The sequence below is a fragment of the Bubalus bubalis genome, chromosome 13 (assembly GCF_019923935.1).
Source record: "Bubalus bubalis isolate 160015118507 breed Murrah chromosome 13, NDDB_SH_1, whole genome shotgun sequence".
NCBI lineage: Eukaryota > Metazoa > Chordata > Mammalia > Artiodactyla > Bovidae > Bubalus > Bubalus bubalis.
Genome location: NC_059169.1, coordinates 37,599,492 through 37,617,449, shown reverse-complemented (window position 1 = coordinate 37,617,449; position 17,958 = coordinate 37,599,492). Strand labels below are relative to the sequence as shown.

Sequence of the window (17,958 nt, the reverse complement as noted above, 5' to 3'; positions counted from 1 at the left end):
TAATTGAGAAATCAGCCTGGCAGTTTTGTAGCCGAATGGTTGTAAGCTGCCCTAATTACAAAGCAAATAATCACACACACACACAAAAGGATAAGAAACTAAAGAGCTATCTGAAGCCAAATAAATTATTAACTAATTTATTTATACTTTACCACAGAAATAGACTAGTCAAGACAGCAGGTCGAGCAGCTATGGTCAGATCCCTCATTATAAGACCACAATATCAGACAAAATATAACAACAAAAATTAGATAAAAATACTTGGAAGAAAGAGAAATCATTAGCCAGACTCATCAAGAAACAAAGGGAGAAAAATCAAATCAATAAAATTAGAAATGAAAATGGAGAGATCACAACAGACAACACAGAAATACAAAGGATCATAAGAGACTACTATCAACAATTATATGCCAATAAAATGGACAACGAGGAAGAAATGGACAAATTCTTAGAAAAGTACAACTTTCCAAAACTCGATCAGGAAGAAATAGAAAATCTTAACAGACCCATCACAAGCACAGAAATTGAAACTGTAATCAAAAATCTTCCAGCAAACAAAAGCCCAGGTCCAGACGGCTTCACAGCTGAATTCTACCAAAAATTTAGAGAAGAGCTAACACCTATCCTGCTCAAACTCTTCCAGAAAATTGCAGAGGATGGTAAACTTCCCAAGTCATTCTATGAGGCCACCATCACCCTAATACCAAAACCTGACAAAGATGCCACAAAAAAAGAAAACTACAGGCCAATATCACTGATGAACATAGATGCAAAAATCCTTAACAAAATTCTAGCAATCAGAATCCAACAACACATTAAAAAGATCATACACCATGACCAAGTGGGCTTTATCCCAGGGATGCAAGGATTCTTCAATATCCGCAAATCAATCAATGTAATACACCACATTAACAAATTGAAAAATAAAAACCATATGATTATCTCAATAGATGCAGAGAAAGCCTTTGACAAAATTCAACATCCATTTATGATCAAAACTCTCCAGAAAGCAGGAATAGAAGGAACATACCTCAACATAATAAAAGCTATATATGACAAACCCACAGCAAACATTATCCTCAATGGTGAAAAATTGAAAGCATTTCCTCTAAAGTCAGGAACAAGACAAGGGTGCCCACTTTCACCATTACTATTCAACATAGTTTTGGAAGTTTTGGCCACAGCAATCAGAACAGAAAAAGAAATAAAAGGAATACAAATTGGAAAAGAAGAAGTAAAGCTCTCACTGTTTGCAGATGACATGATCCTCTACATAGAAAACCCTAAAGACTCCACCAGAAAATTACTAGAACTAATCAATGACTATAGTAAAGTTGCAGGATATAAAATCAACACACAGAAATCCCTTGCATTCCTATACACTAATAATGAGAAAACAGAAAGAGAAATTAAGGAAACAATTCCATTCACCATTGCAACGGAAAGAATAAAATACTTAGGAATATATCTACCTAAAGAATCTAAAGACCTATATATAGAAAACTATAAAACACTGGTGAAAGAAATCAAAGAGGACACTAACAGATGGAGAAATATACCATGTTCATGGATTGGAAGAATCAATGTAGTGAAAATGAGTATATTACCCAAAGCAATCTATAGATTCAATGCAATCCCTATCAAGCTACCAACAGCATTCTTCACAGAGCTAGAACAAATAATTTCACAATTTGTATGGAAAAACAAAAAACCTCAAATAGCCAAAGCGATCTTGAGAAAGAAGAATGGAACTGGAGGAATCAACCTACCTGACTTCAGGCTCTACTACAAAGCCACAGTTATCAAGACAGTATGGTACTGGCACAAAGACAGAAATATAGATCAATGGAACAAAATAGAAAGCCCAGAGATAAATCCACGCACATATGGACACCTTATCTTCGACAAAGGAGGCAAGAATATACAATGGATTAAAGACAATCTCTTTAACAAGTGGTGCTGGGAACTCTGGTCAACCACTTGTAAAAGAATGAAACTAGAACACTTTCTAACACCATACACAAAAATAAACTCAAAATGGATTAAAGATCTAAATGTAAGACCAGAAACTATAAAACTCCTAGAGGAGAACATAGGCAAAACACTCTCTGACATACATCACAGCAGGATCCTCTATGACCCACCTCCCAGAATATTGGAAATAAAAGCAAAAATAAACAAATGGGACCTAATTAACCTTAAAAGCTTCTGCACATCAAAGGAAACTATTAGCAAGGTGAAAAGACAGCCTTCAGAATGGGAGAAGATAATAGCAAATGAAGCAACTGACAAACAACTAATCTCGAGAATATACAAGCAACTCCTCCAGCTCAACTCCAGAAAAATAAATGACCCAATCAAAAAATGGGCCAAAGAACTAAATAGACATTTCTCCAAAGAAGACATACAGATGGCTAACAAACACATGAAAAGATGCTCAACATCACTCATTATCAGAGAAATGCAAATCAAAACCACTATGAGATACCATTTCACACCAGTCAGAATGGCTGCGATCCAAAAGTCTACAAGTAATAAATGCTGGAGAGGGTGTGGAGAAAAGGGAACCCTCTTACACTGTTGGTGGGAATGCAAACTAATACAGCCACTATGGAGAACAGTGTGGAGATTCCTTAAAAAACTGGAAATAGACATGCCTTATGATCCAGCAATCCCACTGCTGGGCATACACACTGAGAAAACCAGAAGGGAAAGAGACACGAGTACCCCAATGTTCATCGCAGCACTGTTTATAATAGCCAGGACATGGAAGCAACCTAGATGTCCATCAGCAGATGAATGGATAAGAAAGCTGTGGTACATATACACAATGGAGTATTACTCAGCCATTAAAAAGAATACATTTGAATCAGTTCTAATGAGGTGGATGAAACTGGAGCCTATTATCCAGAGTGAAGTAAGCCAGAAAGAAAAACACCAATACAGTATACTAACGCATATATATGGAATTTAGAAAGATGGTAACAATAACCCTGTGTACGAGACAGCAAAAGAGACACCGATGTATAGAACAGTCTTATGGACTCCCTGGGAGAGGGAGAGGGTGGGAAGATTTGGGAGAATGGCATTGAAACATGTAAAATATCATGTATGAAATGAGTTGCCAGTCCAGGTTCGATGCACGATACTGGATGCTTGGGGCTGGTGCACTGGGACGACCCAGAGGGATGGAATGGGGAGGGAGGAGGGAGGAGGGTTCAGGATGGGGAACACATGTATACCTGTGGCGGATTCATTTTGATATTTGGCAAATCTAATACAGTTATGTTGAGTTTAAAAATAAAATAAAATTTAAAAAAAAAAAAAAAAAAAAAGAAAGAGAAATCATTCAAGTACCTTTCCCAGCAACAATATTACAAGATATAGAGAAAAACTATTACCAGAGGATATGAAATGTGAATAACAGAAAAATTCCCAGAGAACTGAAGGTAACAGAGCAATTTGAAAAGAATTTAAATCTATTTGAAATAGCTGAAGAAGGAATGGAATCCATAAGAGAACAAAAGGAAAGAAAACAAGATTTGAAAAATACAGACGAAGCTCATTATAAAACATAAATATTGTATAAAAATCTAAATATAACAACTGAATTTAGCAATATTTACAGAGAATATATTTTTAAATGAACAGTTTATATCATAATTACAAGGATGGTTCAAACACTAGAACAGTTACTAATGTAATATATAGTATGGAGGAATAATAGGCGGAAAAAAACCAGCAGTGAGCGAAAAAAAGACTATGCTCTTGGAGCATGAAAAGTTATTCATATTTAAATTTGTCAGATTTATGCCTAACACCAAAATTAGAAATTTGTGTCAGTCAGATAAACAGCAGACTAAAGAGGTGCTGAAAATCGGGAATTTCTAAGATTCAATGTACCTTTAAGCTGAGAATACTCCAGAAAAAAAATCAAAAAATGAAAAAAGTTTAAAAAAATCAAAATGAAAAATTCATGTTTCAGATAAAATGACTTGCTCAAGGTCGCACAGCTAGTTTATAATATAGAACACTGATATAAAAATATAGATGGTGATCAATGCTGTCATGATCACTTACCAGAAAACACTCAAAATTATTCACATTAAATGATTAAATTAAACTAACATCTAGTTTAACCATAATCAGTAGGGATGGTTCACTCTACTTGCTAGGCATGGTTCAGCCTTAAATCTGTTTACCTGTGTGTTCTCGGAATTCCACCATTGCCTTCATTGTTTTAGAATCTGCTAATGCCATCAACCAGAACAGTTTGGTTCTGCCACAACCTTCATGAAGGTCAACCTTTATAGCTTCTTCTTCTTCCTTGAAGACCTATAGTATCATTAAAAAAAAGAAGGAAATAAATTTATCACTCTCAAAGAAGATGTATAAAATTTAATTATGCAATAATGAATAATTTATTAGGCACTCTAAGAAACTTTAGGTATTTCTAGTTTTCTCTTTAACCTTCACAACCACCTCATTTTTTATAAATGTGGAAACCAAGTCTCAGAGATTAAACGACATTCTTGATTGACACAGTTGGTAAATGAGACAGCTGGGAATTCCACCAAGGTCTTTGATTCCAAGGTCCATTTTCCTTCCCCATGACACCAATTCTCTTTCCCACTTTTATTTCTCACTGAATGTATTTTATGTTCCAGACACTGTTATGCATGTAAATGCAGAAATCGTCACCTGTCTTTGATGAGTTTTGGTTCGCCGATGAAGATGAAGGAATCTGTCACAGTCAGTACACAGGTTTCCACATACATTGCACAAAATGATTGCTGCAGTTTCACCGTCATCATGGTTATCACACATTGGCTAGAAAAGACATTTCCATATGTTACAGCAGATTAACCAGAAAGGCTTAAATACTCATACACCCTGAATGTGATTTATTTACAACAGGATCAGATTGTTACTCTGAACTCTGATAAGAATTTAGAATTTGAACATTAAACAGAATTATGGCAAATGTAAATAACTATAAAAAATCCCCAAATCCATGATTAATGGGCTACGTATGTTCAGTGATGAACAAATTAATCATTATACTTTTTTTTAGAGACTTAAAAACATTTCTCCTGTTATATTCAAACATTCTGTATGCTAAATGAATAAATAATGCATTTTTGACACATGAATGTTAAGGAAATGTTTAAAGGGCCTATATAAAGTTTTTCCTTCTGGTGAAGCAAGGGATACTTCACAAACTCTAAGTACATTTGTGAATAAATCGCATCTCATGTTGCTCTCTTACTGCTTTATTTCCTTCTTCTCATAAGACATTTTAGTACAAAATCTAGATACAGAATCAGAGTCTGGCTAAAACCAACTTTTGATAAGATGCAAACATGACTCAGAGAAGAAAGGAGAAGTTTTCTCAACATAATTAAATCCCCTGATATGCCATGAAGAGGAAACCCCAACTGCAGAGACTTGTGAGATGAACGTGGGCCATGTGACGCCATTTTTCAAGAGTTCCACTAACTGTGCATTTTGACACGTGGAGTAAAGCTAGGCTAAAGCTTAGTATAAAGAAAAACAAGCTAGATTTGTATAAAGTAACTCTGATCTTACCATTTGTTTCTGCTGTCCATCCTTTCCCATCCATCTCCCTGAGGAGAGGCGGTCGACATGGTCCTGGTCGAGAACGCACAGTGAGGCCAGAGCAAGCCAGAGCTAGTGAAAGGAAACGCGGTTATACCACCGACTTAGAGGACATGGACTGCCATGGCTAAGCAATGTTAGCTGGACTTGAAAAGGTGTAGGTCCCCAGAGGTACTTAGGTCTTCCTGACGTGGCAGCAGGCACACACGCCCACTACTGTGTGCGCCAGGTTCATAGTAGGAACGCAAACGTACCGAATAAACGACTTGCTCGGATGAACCATTCTGTTGTCTTTCTGACATATAAAATTACCCCTTATTATTCTAATGTGTAAACAGCGTATCAATACATAAATTTATATACTTAATATACCAGTGTCTCCTATAAATTTTTCCATGTAGTGGCAATGAATTCCAAGGAAGGTGGGAGAAAGGGCTGTTGAATTTTTCAGTCCCATGAGAAGTGGGGTAGTAAGGGATTCTCGGAAATCTCTGTACGCACCTAACAGCCTAGTTAGTGCCAGGCTTGATACACTTTCTCAGGAATAAGTCAACATCTTACAAGGTTTAGAAGACTGTCCTCAAATACAATTTAGAATTTTCTGAGGCTTAAAGTGTAAGTTTTATTTTTATATAGAATATTACTTCACTACTGAAAAATAGAAAATGACTCAAATGTTTCAACGCTGAGAAGTGCAAATGAGTGTCACTGGATATGGAGTAAAGAGAGAAGAAAAGCGGGGAAAGAAAAACCAAAAGAAAAGTGTGCAAGGAGAAAGGTGAGAGCCAACTTCAGAACCTGTGCAGCACTGGCAACGTGGCATCAACTGGCTTTTTCTGCCCAAGGGAAATACAATGTATCTTATTTTTCAGACTTCTGAGGATTAGCTTAGGCAGTTTCTACCAGTTTTTACTTCTTCCTAATGCTGTCACATTACTCTGCTTCAAGGAAATGTCAAATTTCATTTGGAAGTGTATGGGACATGATACTAGGTAGGTTAAAATCTACAGTAGATCTCTCATTTGAAGGATGCAATCTCACTTCCTAAGAGACTCTGCCCCACTGTGCCCTGCACACACTTTCTGTTTTTTAAAAGTAAGGCCTACACAGTCAGTAAGTAGGCCATACGGCTCTATTTTAGGACAACTGAGTTATTACGGAAGAAGCAGGTAGGGGTCTTGTCTTTAAAGGATCTCGGCCTATCACAGTGTCACACTGGTACTAAAGTTATCAGAAAACATCGTTAGAAACACAGCACACTGACATACAGGTAATACGAAACCAGTGCACCCTTTACAAAGTCCTTGGATAAATAGTGAATGAAAGTCGCTCAGTGGTGTCCGACTCTTTGCGACCCCATGGACTATACAGTCTATGGAATCCTCCAGGCCAGAATACTGGAGTGGGTAGCCTTTCCCTTCTCCAGGGGATCTTCCCAACCCAGGGACTGAACCCAGGTCTCCCATATTGCAGGTGGATTCTTTACCAAGTGGAGCTATGAGGGATGTATATCCTTAGCTCCCTTAAAAATAACAAAAACAAATGACAAAGAACGCCTAACAGTGAATATTAAAAATTACTATACTTAGCTTGTAATACCAAAAAACCCTTCATACTTTTTCAATAAATACAATATTTGATATGAAAAAAAAAGTGAAGCAGGTGGGGAAGGGATGGATTGGGAACTTGAGATTAGCAGATCCAAACTATTATACAGAGAACTGGTAGCAGCAAAGTCCTACTGTATAGCACAGGGATCTATATTCAATGTCCTGGGATAAACCGTAATGGAAAAAGAGTATGAAAAAGAATATATTTATATGTGAATCACAGTAGAAATTAACACATTATAAATCAACTCTATTCAATAAAGTAAATTTTTTAAAAAAGTAAATTAAGCTGACTTATTGATTTAAATTTGTTTAAACCTATAAGGAAGAAGAACAGGCAACAACAATACAGACCAAATCAAGGAAACCTACCCTAGTTGTTGCAATACACCTCACTGGAGATCTGAACTCCTCCTCCATCTTGGTCAGGGCAATGATGGTTTCCGCAATGGCATTTTTTGTCACTCTTGACCACGCTTCTGACAAATGACCCTAATGACCAGGACAGAATAATGTGATAAGCAACCAGATAGGTATAATCAAAGCAGAAAATTCTATTCTTTTAACATCCCTCACCAAACAGGAAACTTTGCTAGTAGAATTTTAGATCAAAGGACATACTTTAAAAATCCTTCACAACCATATTATAAACTCAACCTCTAATTACTATTTAGATGATTCAAAAGAAAAGTATGTAAAAATTTAGGTTCCCAAGATGGGGAAACAGTGGAAACAGTGTCAGACTTTATTTTTGGGGGCTCCAAAATCACTGAAGATGATGAAATTAAAAGATGCTTACTCCTTGGAAGGAAAGTTATGACCAACCTAGATAGCATATTCAAAAGCAGAGCCATTACTTTGCCAACAAAGGTTCGTCTAGTCAAGGCTATGGTTTTTCCTGTGGTCATATATGGATGTGAGAGTAGGACTGTGAAGGCGGCTGAGTGCCGAAGAATTGATGCTTTTGAACTGTGGTGTTGGAGAAGACTCTTGAGAGTCCCTTGGACTGCAAGGAGATCCAACCAGTCCATTCTAAAAGAGATCAGTCCTGGGTGTTCATTGGAAAGACTGATGCTGAAGCTGAAACTCCAATACTTTGGCCACCTCATGCGAAGAGTTAACTCACTGGGAAAGACCCTGATGCTGGGAGGGATTGGGGGCAGGAGGAGAAAGGGACGACAGAGGATGAGATGGCTAGATGGCATCACCGACTCAATGGACATGAGTTTGAGTAAACTCCAGGAGGTGCTGATGGACAGGGAGGCCTGGTGTGCTATGATTCATGGGTTTGCAAAGAGTTGGACACGACTGAGCGACTGAACTGAACTTTTTTCCTACAGAATTCAAGGGCATTTCACCTTACATATAGGTAAAAACATAAGAAATACTAAGGTGTCTATGACTGAGACATTTTGATCAAGAAACCCTGTTATTTAACATAGAGCTCATACATCTAAGCTGATTTGCTTTAGAGGAGTATTACTGGAACCCAAGAGCATAAATGGATTTAAATTACAACTACATTAATTTGCTGACTTGATTTTTACTGAAAACCAACATGTCACTACTATAGAATTTTGGTATTCCCAAACATCCTTCCTACATATGTTCATCCAGTGAACACACTCAAAAAGCTTAATTGAGAACTGAAAACATTCTCCATTTCTACCACTGAGGAAATGTCCATGCTGCTGGAAATGTGACAGAACTTCATTTTTTTCCAGAACATGCTTACTAATCTCATATCCATGTGCTAGCAGTCGTTAAAGGGACAGCTCCAATTTCAATTCCTCCTCCTCCAAAGTGCTTGCCGTTTACTCCACCTCTCAGGATCTACCATCCACAGTGTCCTGCCCTCTTCGGGCTGGACGCCTGGAAGTACAAGAGCCAGGCACCCTGAGAAGTAATGACCTTTCCTCCACACTCCCGGATCTCCCCACAAAAGTAAAACCTGGACAGCAGTACAGGACAGTCAGTAAACCGTGACAACGGAAGACTGAGAAAACGTCACACTGAAAAAGGCCCTTTCTCGTCTAGAGTCTTGGACTCAGGCTGCTTTGTAGGGTTCAAACAGTATACTTTGTTTTTTAAGCTTTAAGCCTTGGAAGACTTACGGAAATATTTCTCAAGCAAATTAATTGGGAAGCTTGAAATGCACACAGTTTACACAAAAGGAAAAATTTTCACCAACTGAAAAGACAAAGGGTGCGACAGTGAACTTACTAAACAGAGCTTGTGAATTAGGCAAAATAACATGAATGTTGTCCTAACAATTCAGTAGAATGATTACGCTACTTGTTTTGTTAATCAGGTTTCTACTGGGAACTTACTGCGGCCATATCCTTAACAAGTTTAATGATGATCTCTGAGATCTGGGTAGGAGTAGAGCCCTTCATCCACCAATGACTCTCACCTCGACGGATGTAACTGCAAAGAAAAGTCAGCATTTGTAAACCAACCAGTAGTAGTTACAAATGAGTAAGTCAAAACCTTATTTAAAATGATTCAACTGGTTAGGGCATTTTAAAAGAAAATTAATCACAATATTACTCATAATCTATCTCTTCAACTCTAAGAGAGTAGCTATTCTGATATATGTTCCCTTTCAAGTATTTCATTGTTTATTACTATAAATATGAAACATTATTTTTGCATGCATCTTTTAGAACAGTACCATTCAAAATAGATCCACAAACACAAACTATTTGTTACCAGTCCACATAAAGATAAGAGCTTGCACCAGAATATGTCAACTACACGACTAATCTACTACAGTTTAGTTCAGCTCACATTTTTGCCCCTGGCAAGACTATCCAGATGAAGGAAGTGATACACTTATAACATTCTGGTACTTAATGTCATGAATTGGCTCTTTCTCTAGCATTATTCCAGATGTCCTTAATCTTCTGCTGTTATACACAATTCTGTATCAAACAGCCCTCTACAACATCTTTGTGTACATGTATGAACATTTTTTGAGAGAAACAGTTCTACAGAAGTAAAACTGGTAGGTCAAAGGATATGCATATTTTATTTTTTATTTTATTTATTTTTTTAAAATTTTATTTTATTTTTAAACCTTACATAATTGTATTAGTTTTGCCAAACATCAAAATGAATCTGCCACAGGTATACATGTGTAGACTGATGTTATCAAACTGACATCCAAAAAGGTTTTAGCAATTTAATTAGATGTCAGTTATGCCAATGCAAAGATATTTCACTATTGTTTTAATCTACATTTCTCTACCACTGAAGCACCTTTTATTTATTGGCATTGGTAATTTTTTTAACACTTTAAATTATTTTTGGCTGTGTTGGGTCTTGGATCGGCACATGGGCTCTGAAATGTGGTACACAGTCTTCTCTGTCATTGTGGCATGTGGGCTCCAGAGCGCGTGGGTTTGCAGTTGCTGCTCGCAGGCTCAGTAGTTGCCCAGCGGCATGTGGGATCTTAGCTCCCTGACCAGGGATTGAACCCACGTCCCCTGCATTGGAAGGTGGATTCTTAACTACTGCACCACCAAGGAAGTCCTGGCATTTGTTAATTTTTCTTCTCTGAACTGACTATTCTTGTCAGAAATCTGTATTGGTTGTTTTTTCATTGATTTGTAGTCATTCTTCTAATATTATGACTAATAATTCATTGCCTACTAACTGTTAAATATTTTTTTCCAAGTCAGTTGTTTGTATTTTAAAAACAAACAACTTTCACTTGCAGGCCTCTGAGTCTTTTCCTGTTACTTCAGGTTCTGTGTTTTATTTAAGGACATCTTCTCAAATTGATGATTACAAAAATGTTCTATAATTTGTCCTAGTACAGTTTAAAAGCAAAAATATGTGAAGTTTCAGTTGATCTCAAGTTTATTGTGTACATGGTGAGAGGGTCTATAGTTTTTTGTTTTGACTTGGGAAGTATTCTAACATCATATACTCAGCAAATTTTTCTTTCTCCACTAATTTGAAAAGACACTTTTATTATACACAGCATTCTCTTTCATACACAGGTCAGTCATTTATGGCTTCTATTTGTAAATAAGCAAACAAGATGGAATCTGAAGTGTTTGAAACCTTCAAACAGTAGCTCACTCTGTTCTATTTTTGTACCAAAACAGATGCAATGACCCACCTGGAATTGAAAATCATCGGGAGGGTGACTGTTGTCACTCCTTTGCCCACGGAGGTGCCAGCTGTTCCTGTGATGGTGGTTCCTTTGGCTTTTAGCTGTACTGTGAGTGCTTTGGCAATGCATCCTAGAAACATGTCCAAGATACCTAGCTTATTCCAATCTCCTTTCTCTGTTGAGTGAATAATGTCACTGATATCTGCTGGCGGGAGAGACTTGACTCCTATAATGCTGGCCAGACGGTTAGGGGTCACTTCAGGCAAAACTCGTCTTAGTAAGGAGGTCACCTGGTACGAAAAATAAAAGAATTCAATTTAAAGATTTGGGATTGACATATACACAAAGCTATATTTGAAATAGATAACCAACAAGAACCTACTGTATAGCACAGGGAACTCTGCTCAATATTCTGTAATAGCCTAAATGGGAAAATAACTTGAAAAAGAATAGATAACATGTACATGTGACTGAATCTCTTCGCTGTCCACCTAAAACTAACACAACGTTGTTAATCAGCTATACTTCAATTTTTTGAAAAAAGATTCGTGTTTTAATTAAAGTATTCTTTTTTTTTTCTTTTTTTTTTTTTGAGTCCAGCTGCCATTCTATGACTTCAAAAGTTTCGAGGACAGAGAAATGATTTAAGCTTGATTTAATTTCTCATATGACTACCACTCCAGGGCAGCAAGAAAAAAACACATCTCTTACTTGGTCATTATATATTTTACAGTAATAAGGCTGAGTAGCGGAATACTATTTATCACAATAGCACTAAAATGGAACATATTTTGTTCTTCCATATTCTCACTATAATGAGCCAAAAAGAAAAACATGGGGTTAAAATACAATCCAAAAATCAAAATATGCTATAACAAACAAACAAATCACCCCCCCCCCAAAAAAAACACTGATTCTCTTTGTTAGAATAATTTTTAACAATGTTTCAAACATGTATACCTGTGGCCGATTCATGTTGATGTATGGAAAAAATCATCACAATACTGTAAAGTAACCATCCTCCAAATGAAATAAACAAATTAATTAAAAATAAAAAGTAACAAAATAAGCCTCCAGGTAGGAGATGTGCCAGTCACCTGTCTCTGGACGCGTGGGGAGGCGGTGTGGAGCAGAGAGAAGAGGTCCTGGAGCAGAGTCAGCTGCTGGGCCAAGTACTGCCGGCCCACGTTGGAGCCGCTCAAGGCCAGGACCATGGAGAGCAGCTCAAAGCAGTAGGCGTCAGAGGAGGCGTCTTCATCATTGGGCTGGGAATTGGCATTTTCTTTGCTTGATATGGCATGTTCCCATTCCTCGCGGACTCTGGTGGCTTCCATGCGAATGGCCTGGACGATGTGAGCACACACCTGTTCAAGGGCAACATAAAGAAAATGTAAAAGCGTTTATTTGTAAGGTTTAATTTAAAAAAAAGGATATTAGTTGATACTCAATTTAATACTCTTCCTCCAGTTAATTCTCCATCATACCATTCTCTTAACACATCTTAAAAACAATTAAGGAAAATGACAATTAAAAACCTGAGTATTTAAATCAATTAGTATAGAAATGAATGCTATACTGGTTACCAATTCCCCTGCCTGTGATTTAAGACATGAAATGAAAACAAATCACCATATTTAATCACTTCTAAGGCATCGTTTCCCCCATATTTCTACTCATAATGTGATTTTGTAATTGATACAGTTCATAACTTAATTGGCAGCAATTTTCTTTTTTTTTAGTAACAGAAAAAAACAGCACATTTTACAACTGGTAGCTTCTACAAGTCAATAAAATGCTGTTAAAAAGATAAAGCACAAATAAGTTTATGTGATTTATTTAAAAAAGACTTAAAGTGTTTAAAGTTAAAATAGTGGGCCAATTTACAACCTAATTCAAAAGTCAGTATTTTATTTGACTTTGAAAGGGCTGATTTTATGTTATTTAGGTATTCCCGAAGTGAATTCCCATTACATGAATGATCTAGTGCTACTATACCATCTTGTGATAATTAGAAATATCTAACACTGGTTTAGTTAACATTATAACTGCTCAGCAGAATAATTTAAAAAAACAACAACAAACAAAAAAACAAAGGGGAAAGGAACACAGGAAATGTAAATGAAATCTGATATAACTGGGTATTTGACACCAAAATGAAACAATCTACCTGAAAATGAGAAAAACAAAGAGCAGCAAGGTAAGAAAGTTAACATTGATAACAAAGTCTTTAAAGTGATGCAGGTATGCCAACATACTCCTTCCTCTCTAGAAAAAGGCAGACACATTCTGCAGGACCTATAAAAGAGTCAGCATAAAAAAGCCCCCATAAATTTTGGAAAATGCTTTACACCCTAAAAACAAACAAAACTGATGGAGATTATGAAACGACTATTGACCAACCTGTTTCTGCAGGTTAGTCAGTTTACTCCTGCTGAAGATGATTCCAACCATATGTTCTTTCAGGTCAGCATCTGATGTTGCCTTTAGATACAAAAGGGGAAGAAAAGGAAGCAGGCTCTTTTAATAAAATTCATAGATTCGACATTTTAAAATGTCTTGATAAGTAATTATGCAGGTATCTTTACAAGGTGAATTCATTTTAAATTGAGATCTATAACACTAAGAAGAAGGATAGTAAGTTTGAAGAAATCACTATTGGCTAAAGTGACCATGCATGCATGCTAAGTCACTTCAGTCGTGTCCGACTCCATGTGACCCCATAGATGGCAGCCCACCAGGCTCCCCAGTCCCTGGGATTCTCCAGGCAAGAACACTGGAGTGGGTTGCCATTTCCTTCTCCAATGCATGAGAGTAAAAAGTGAAAGTGAAGTTGCTCAGTCGTGTCTGACCCTCAGCGACACCATGGACTGCAACCTTCCAGGCTCCTCTGTCCATGGGTTTCCAGGCAAGAGTACTGGAGTGGGGTGCCATTGCCTTCTCTAAAGTGACCATAAAAAGGACAAAATTTCTGACTTTAAGAAATCCAGAGAAGTATACTTCATGGATTTCTTTATAATCAGTCAATTCGTGTCAATTTGTTTAAATCTATTTCCAAACTGTGAACACTATTAGTTCATATCCTATATTTGGTTATTAGAAGAGCAACTCAGGAAAATGACATTTGGTTAGAAAGGAAGTGTCCTAACAACACTCTCTGATAATGGTGGTCTTAAGTTACTCCAACACTGACAGTAAACAAAGAAACCTATCACAAGAAGAAATATGAAGGCTGAAGTTTTATAGTGCCTATCACGTGTAGGACACTGTTTTAAGTGATAGATAAATATACAAACAGATAGAAGTCTACACATACACACAACCTTATTTAATCTTCAGAAAAACCCCATAAGGGGTTTGATGTTCTGCCTGCTTTATAGGTAAGAAAACTGAGGCAAATCACCCTTGTATTAGAATTGAAAATGACTCTTGGTTTCACTTTTCTTAGGATAGAGACAGCCACAAGAGAATGTTGCTCCCACCTTAATAATAAGAAAAGCTGGTAATCTACAGAACTGTAATTTTTGGGTGCCCACTAGAGAGCTGACATAGGCAACCAGGTGAACTAAAATCTAAATTGACAAATCCATATTGTTGGACACTTAGAATTGTTCCTGTACCTAATACAAGTAAATGAGCAAACAATGAACCTTACCTATCAGCAAGGTTCTTACAGATCTGAACAAAACTATCAACCAACTGAATTAACCACATTTATAGAACTCTTCAAACAACAACAGCAGAGTTCACATTCATTTAAGTGCACATGGACATTTGCTAAACTATACCATTACTATGAGCCTGAATTCAGGTCTTAATAGTCTCAAAAGTGATGAAATTATACAAACTCTCTCTCTCTCTCTCTCTCTCTCTCTCTCTATATATATATATATATATATATATACACACACACACATTTGACCACAAAGGAATTAAAGTAGAAATTAACAATACAAGGCTATCAGGAAAACTCCCAATATTCAGAAATTAAATAAGACTCTTGTAAATTACCCAGAAGTGAAGGATAAATCAAAATCGAAGTCAGAAAATATTTTGAATTGAATGAAATAGGAAAAAAAACAATACTGAAATCTGTGACACTAAAGCAGTGCTAAGAGGAAAATCACAGCATTACTTATATGAGAAAAGAAAGATCTCAACTCATCATATTAGGACTTTACGAAGTCAGAAAAAGAACACATTAAATCCAAAGCAAAGAGCTGGAAAGATATAATAAAAGAAGATACATCACAATAGAGTCTAAGCATAAGAGTATATTATGAACAACTTATGCTAATAAATCCAGCAACTCAGATGAAATGGGCAAATTACTTGAAAGGCAGAACTACCAAAGCTCACTCAAAAAGAATGGATAACTGCAGTTTCTCTGTATCTACTAAGGAGAGTAAGTTTGTAGAATAAATTGTGTGTGTGTGTGTGTGCTAGAATACACATTAAGAAATGAGTTCCTTTTAGACGGGAAGATCTTTTAACTTCTTTCATAACTTATTTTGCTTTTTCCTTTTTAAAAGCAGCTGTACTGACATACAGTTCACATACCATATCATTCATTCACTTGAAGTATACAGTTCAATGGTTTATATGCACAGGTAAGTGCAGCCATCACCCCAGTCAATTTTAGAGCGTTTTTACCACCCCAAAAAGAAACACTGTGCCACTCAGTTATCACTCCTCTAGCTCATCTTCTTTAAACAAAGATAAAGTACATATAAGGAAATACTGCATATCGATTAATATACACAGCAATATATGGGTTATTTTACTGAATAAAAGAAAAGGAAAAAAGAGAAATATATAAGAAATCCATTCTGATAAAAATTCTCAATAAACAAGGAACATCCTCAAACTGACTAAGCACAGTTACAAAAAATCTACAGTGAAAGATTGAATATTTTCCTTTTCCAATCTAGAAAAGGCAAACATATGTGATCTCAAGACTTTTATTCAACATGGTAACTGAAGGTATTAGCCAGTGGAATAACACAAGATTGGAAAGAAAGAAGTAAAACTGGCTTTCTTTGAAGACCATATGATTATCTATGAAGAAAAATTCCAAGGTTACTACAAAAGAGCTTCTCAAACTACTAAGTAAATTTAAGAAGACCATGAAAAAAGTGAAAGTCACTCAGTTGTGTCCGACTCTTTGAGACTCCAGGCCAGAATATTAGAGTGGGTAGCTGTTCCCTTCTCCAGGGGATCTTCCCCTCTGGGGATTGAACCTAGGTCTCCCACATTCCAGGCAGATTCTTAACCAGCTGAGACACCAGGGAAGCCCAAGAATACTGAAATGGGTAGCCTATCCCTTCTTCAGTGGATCTTTCCCAACCCAGAAATTGAACCAGGGTTTCCTGCATTGCAGGCAGATTCTTAAACCAACTGAGCCATAGGTGTCCCTTAAGAAGACCATAGGATAAAAGTTTAATGCACAAGTCAACTGCATTTTTATGTACAAGAAATGAATAACTGCAAAGTGAAATAAAAATATTTACAATAGTATCAAAACCATCAAATGCTTAGGGATCAATTTTAAAAGTGTGTACAAGACATGTACACAGAGCTGAACTGTGAAACACTGCTGGAAGAAATTAAAGAAGATCTAAATAAATGGACAGAACTAAATATAATATTCATGGATTTGCTGCTGTTGTTTAGTTGCTAAGTCCTGAATCTTGTGCAACCCCATGGACTGTGACCCACCTGGCTTCTCTGTCCATGGGATTTCCAGACTCAATATTAAGATGTCAATTCTCCCCAAACTGACTTAGCACTTTGGTGCAATTCCAATCAATATTTCAGCAGGCTTTAAAAAAAAATTTTATGTTTTTTGTGGAAGAAGAAGAAATTGATAATCTGCTTTTAAGCTTTATATGGAAATGGCAAGAACCTGGGATAGCCAAAACAACTTTGACAAAGAACTTGGTTGGAATCTCTCTAAAGCTACAGTAATGAATGTACTGAATCTCAATATAGCCTGATGTTGGTGTTAAGAATGTACATATAGATTAATGAAACAGAACAGAGTCCAGAAACAAACCTATACATTTCTGGTGGACTGATTATTGATAAAGGATAGTCTTTTCAACAAATGGCAATAAAAGAATCAAATACCTTCACATCAAGAAAAAGAACCTCTACTCCTAATTTACACTGTATAGAAAAACTTGAAATATATATAGTTCTAAATAAAAGAACTAAACTTCTAATGTTTCTAGATGAAAACAGGAGAAAATCTTTGTGACCTTAGGTAAGACACAAAAATCATGAGTCATTAAAAAAAAAGATAAATTGAACTTTATCAAAACTAGAAACTTCTCTCTGAAACATAAGTCACAGACTAGGAGAAAATATTTGAAAATGTATTTTTACCAAACATGTATTTGGTAGAAGACCTATATATATATATCCTGAATACGTGAAGAAATCTTCCAACCAATAATAACACAAACAGCTCAATATAAAAAATATGGGTAAAAAATCTTAATATACATTTGGTAAATGTAGTAGAGATGGCAAATAAATACAAAAAAATTTGCTCAATATTATTAGTCACTGGTGAAATCCATGTTGAAACTACAACAAGGGGCTTCC

At 36.3% G+C, this 17,958-nt stretch overlaps 1 protein-coding gene across 12 annotated transcripts in view; it reads right to left on the bottom strand.

Annotated features, from left to right (window-relative positions):
• MYCBP2 (MYC binding protein 2) overlaps positions 1 to 17,958 on the bottom strand; it is a 263,442-nt gene that overhangs the window by 10,079 nt on the left and 235,405 nt on the right. For all 12 annotated transcript variants that reach the window (XM_025262731.3, XM_044927209.2, XM_044927208.2 and 9 more), the window contains 8 exons: positions 13,753 to 13,833; positions 12,450 to 12,716; positions 11,359 to 11,642; positions 9,560 to 9,656; positions 7,602 to 7,721; positions 5,590 to 5,691; positions 4,702 to 4,830; positions 4,203 to 4,335 (listed from right to left, as the gene is read on the bottom strand). In XM_025262731.3, the coding sequence (XP_025118516.3) occupies positions 4,203 to 4,335; positions 4,702 to 4,830; positions 5,590 to 5,691; positions 7,602 to 7,721; positions 9,560 to 9,656; positions 11,359 to 11,642; positions 12,450 to 12,716; positions 13,753 to 13,833 (1,213 nt within the window). The remainder of the gene's footprint in view (positions 1 to 4,202; positions 4,336 to 4,701; positions 4,831 to 5,589; positions 5,692 to 7,601; positions 7,722 to 9,559; positions 9,657 to 11,358; positions 11,643 to 12,449; positions 12,717 to 13,752; positions 13,834 to 17,958) is intronic.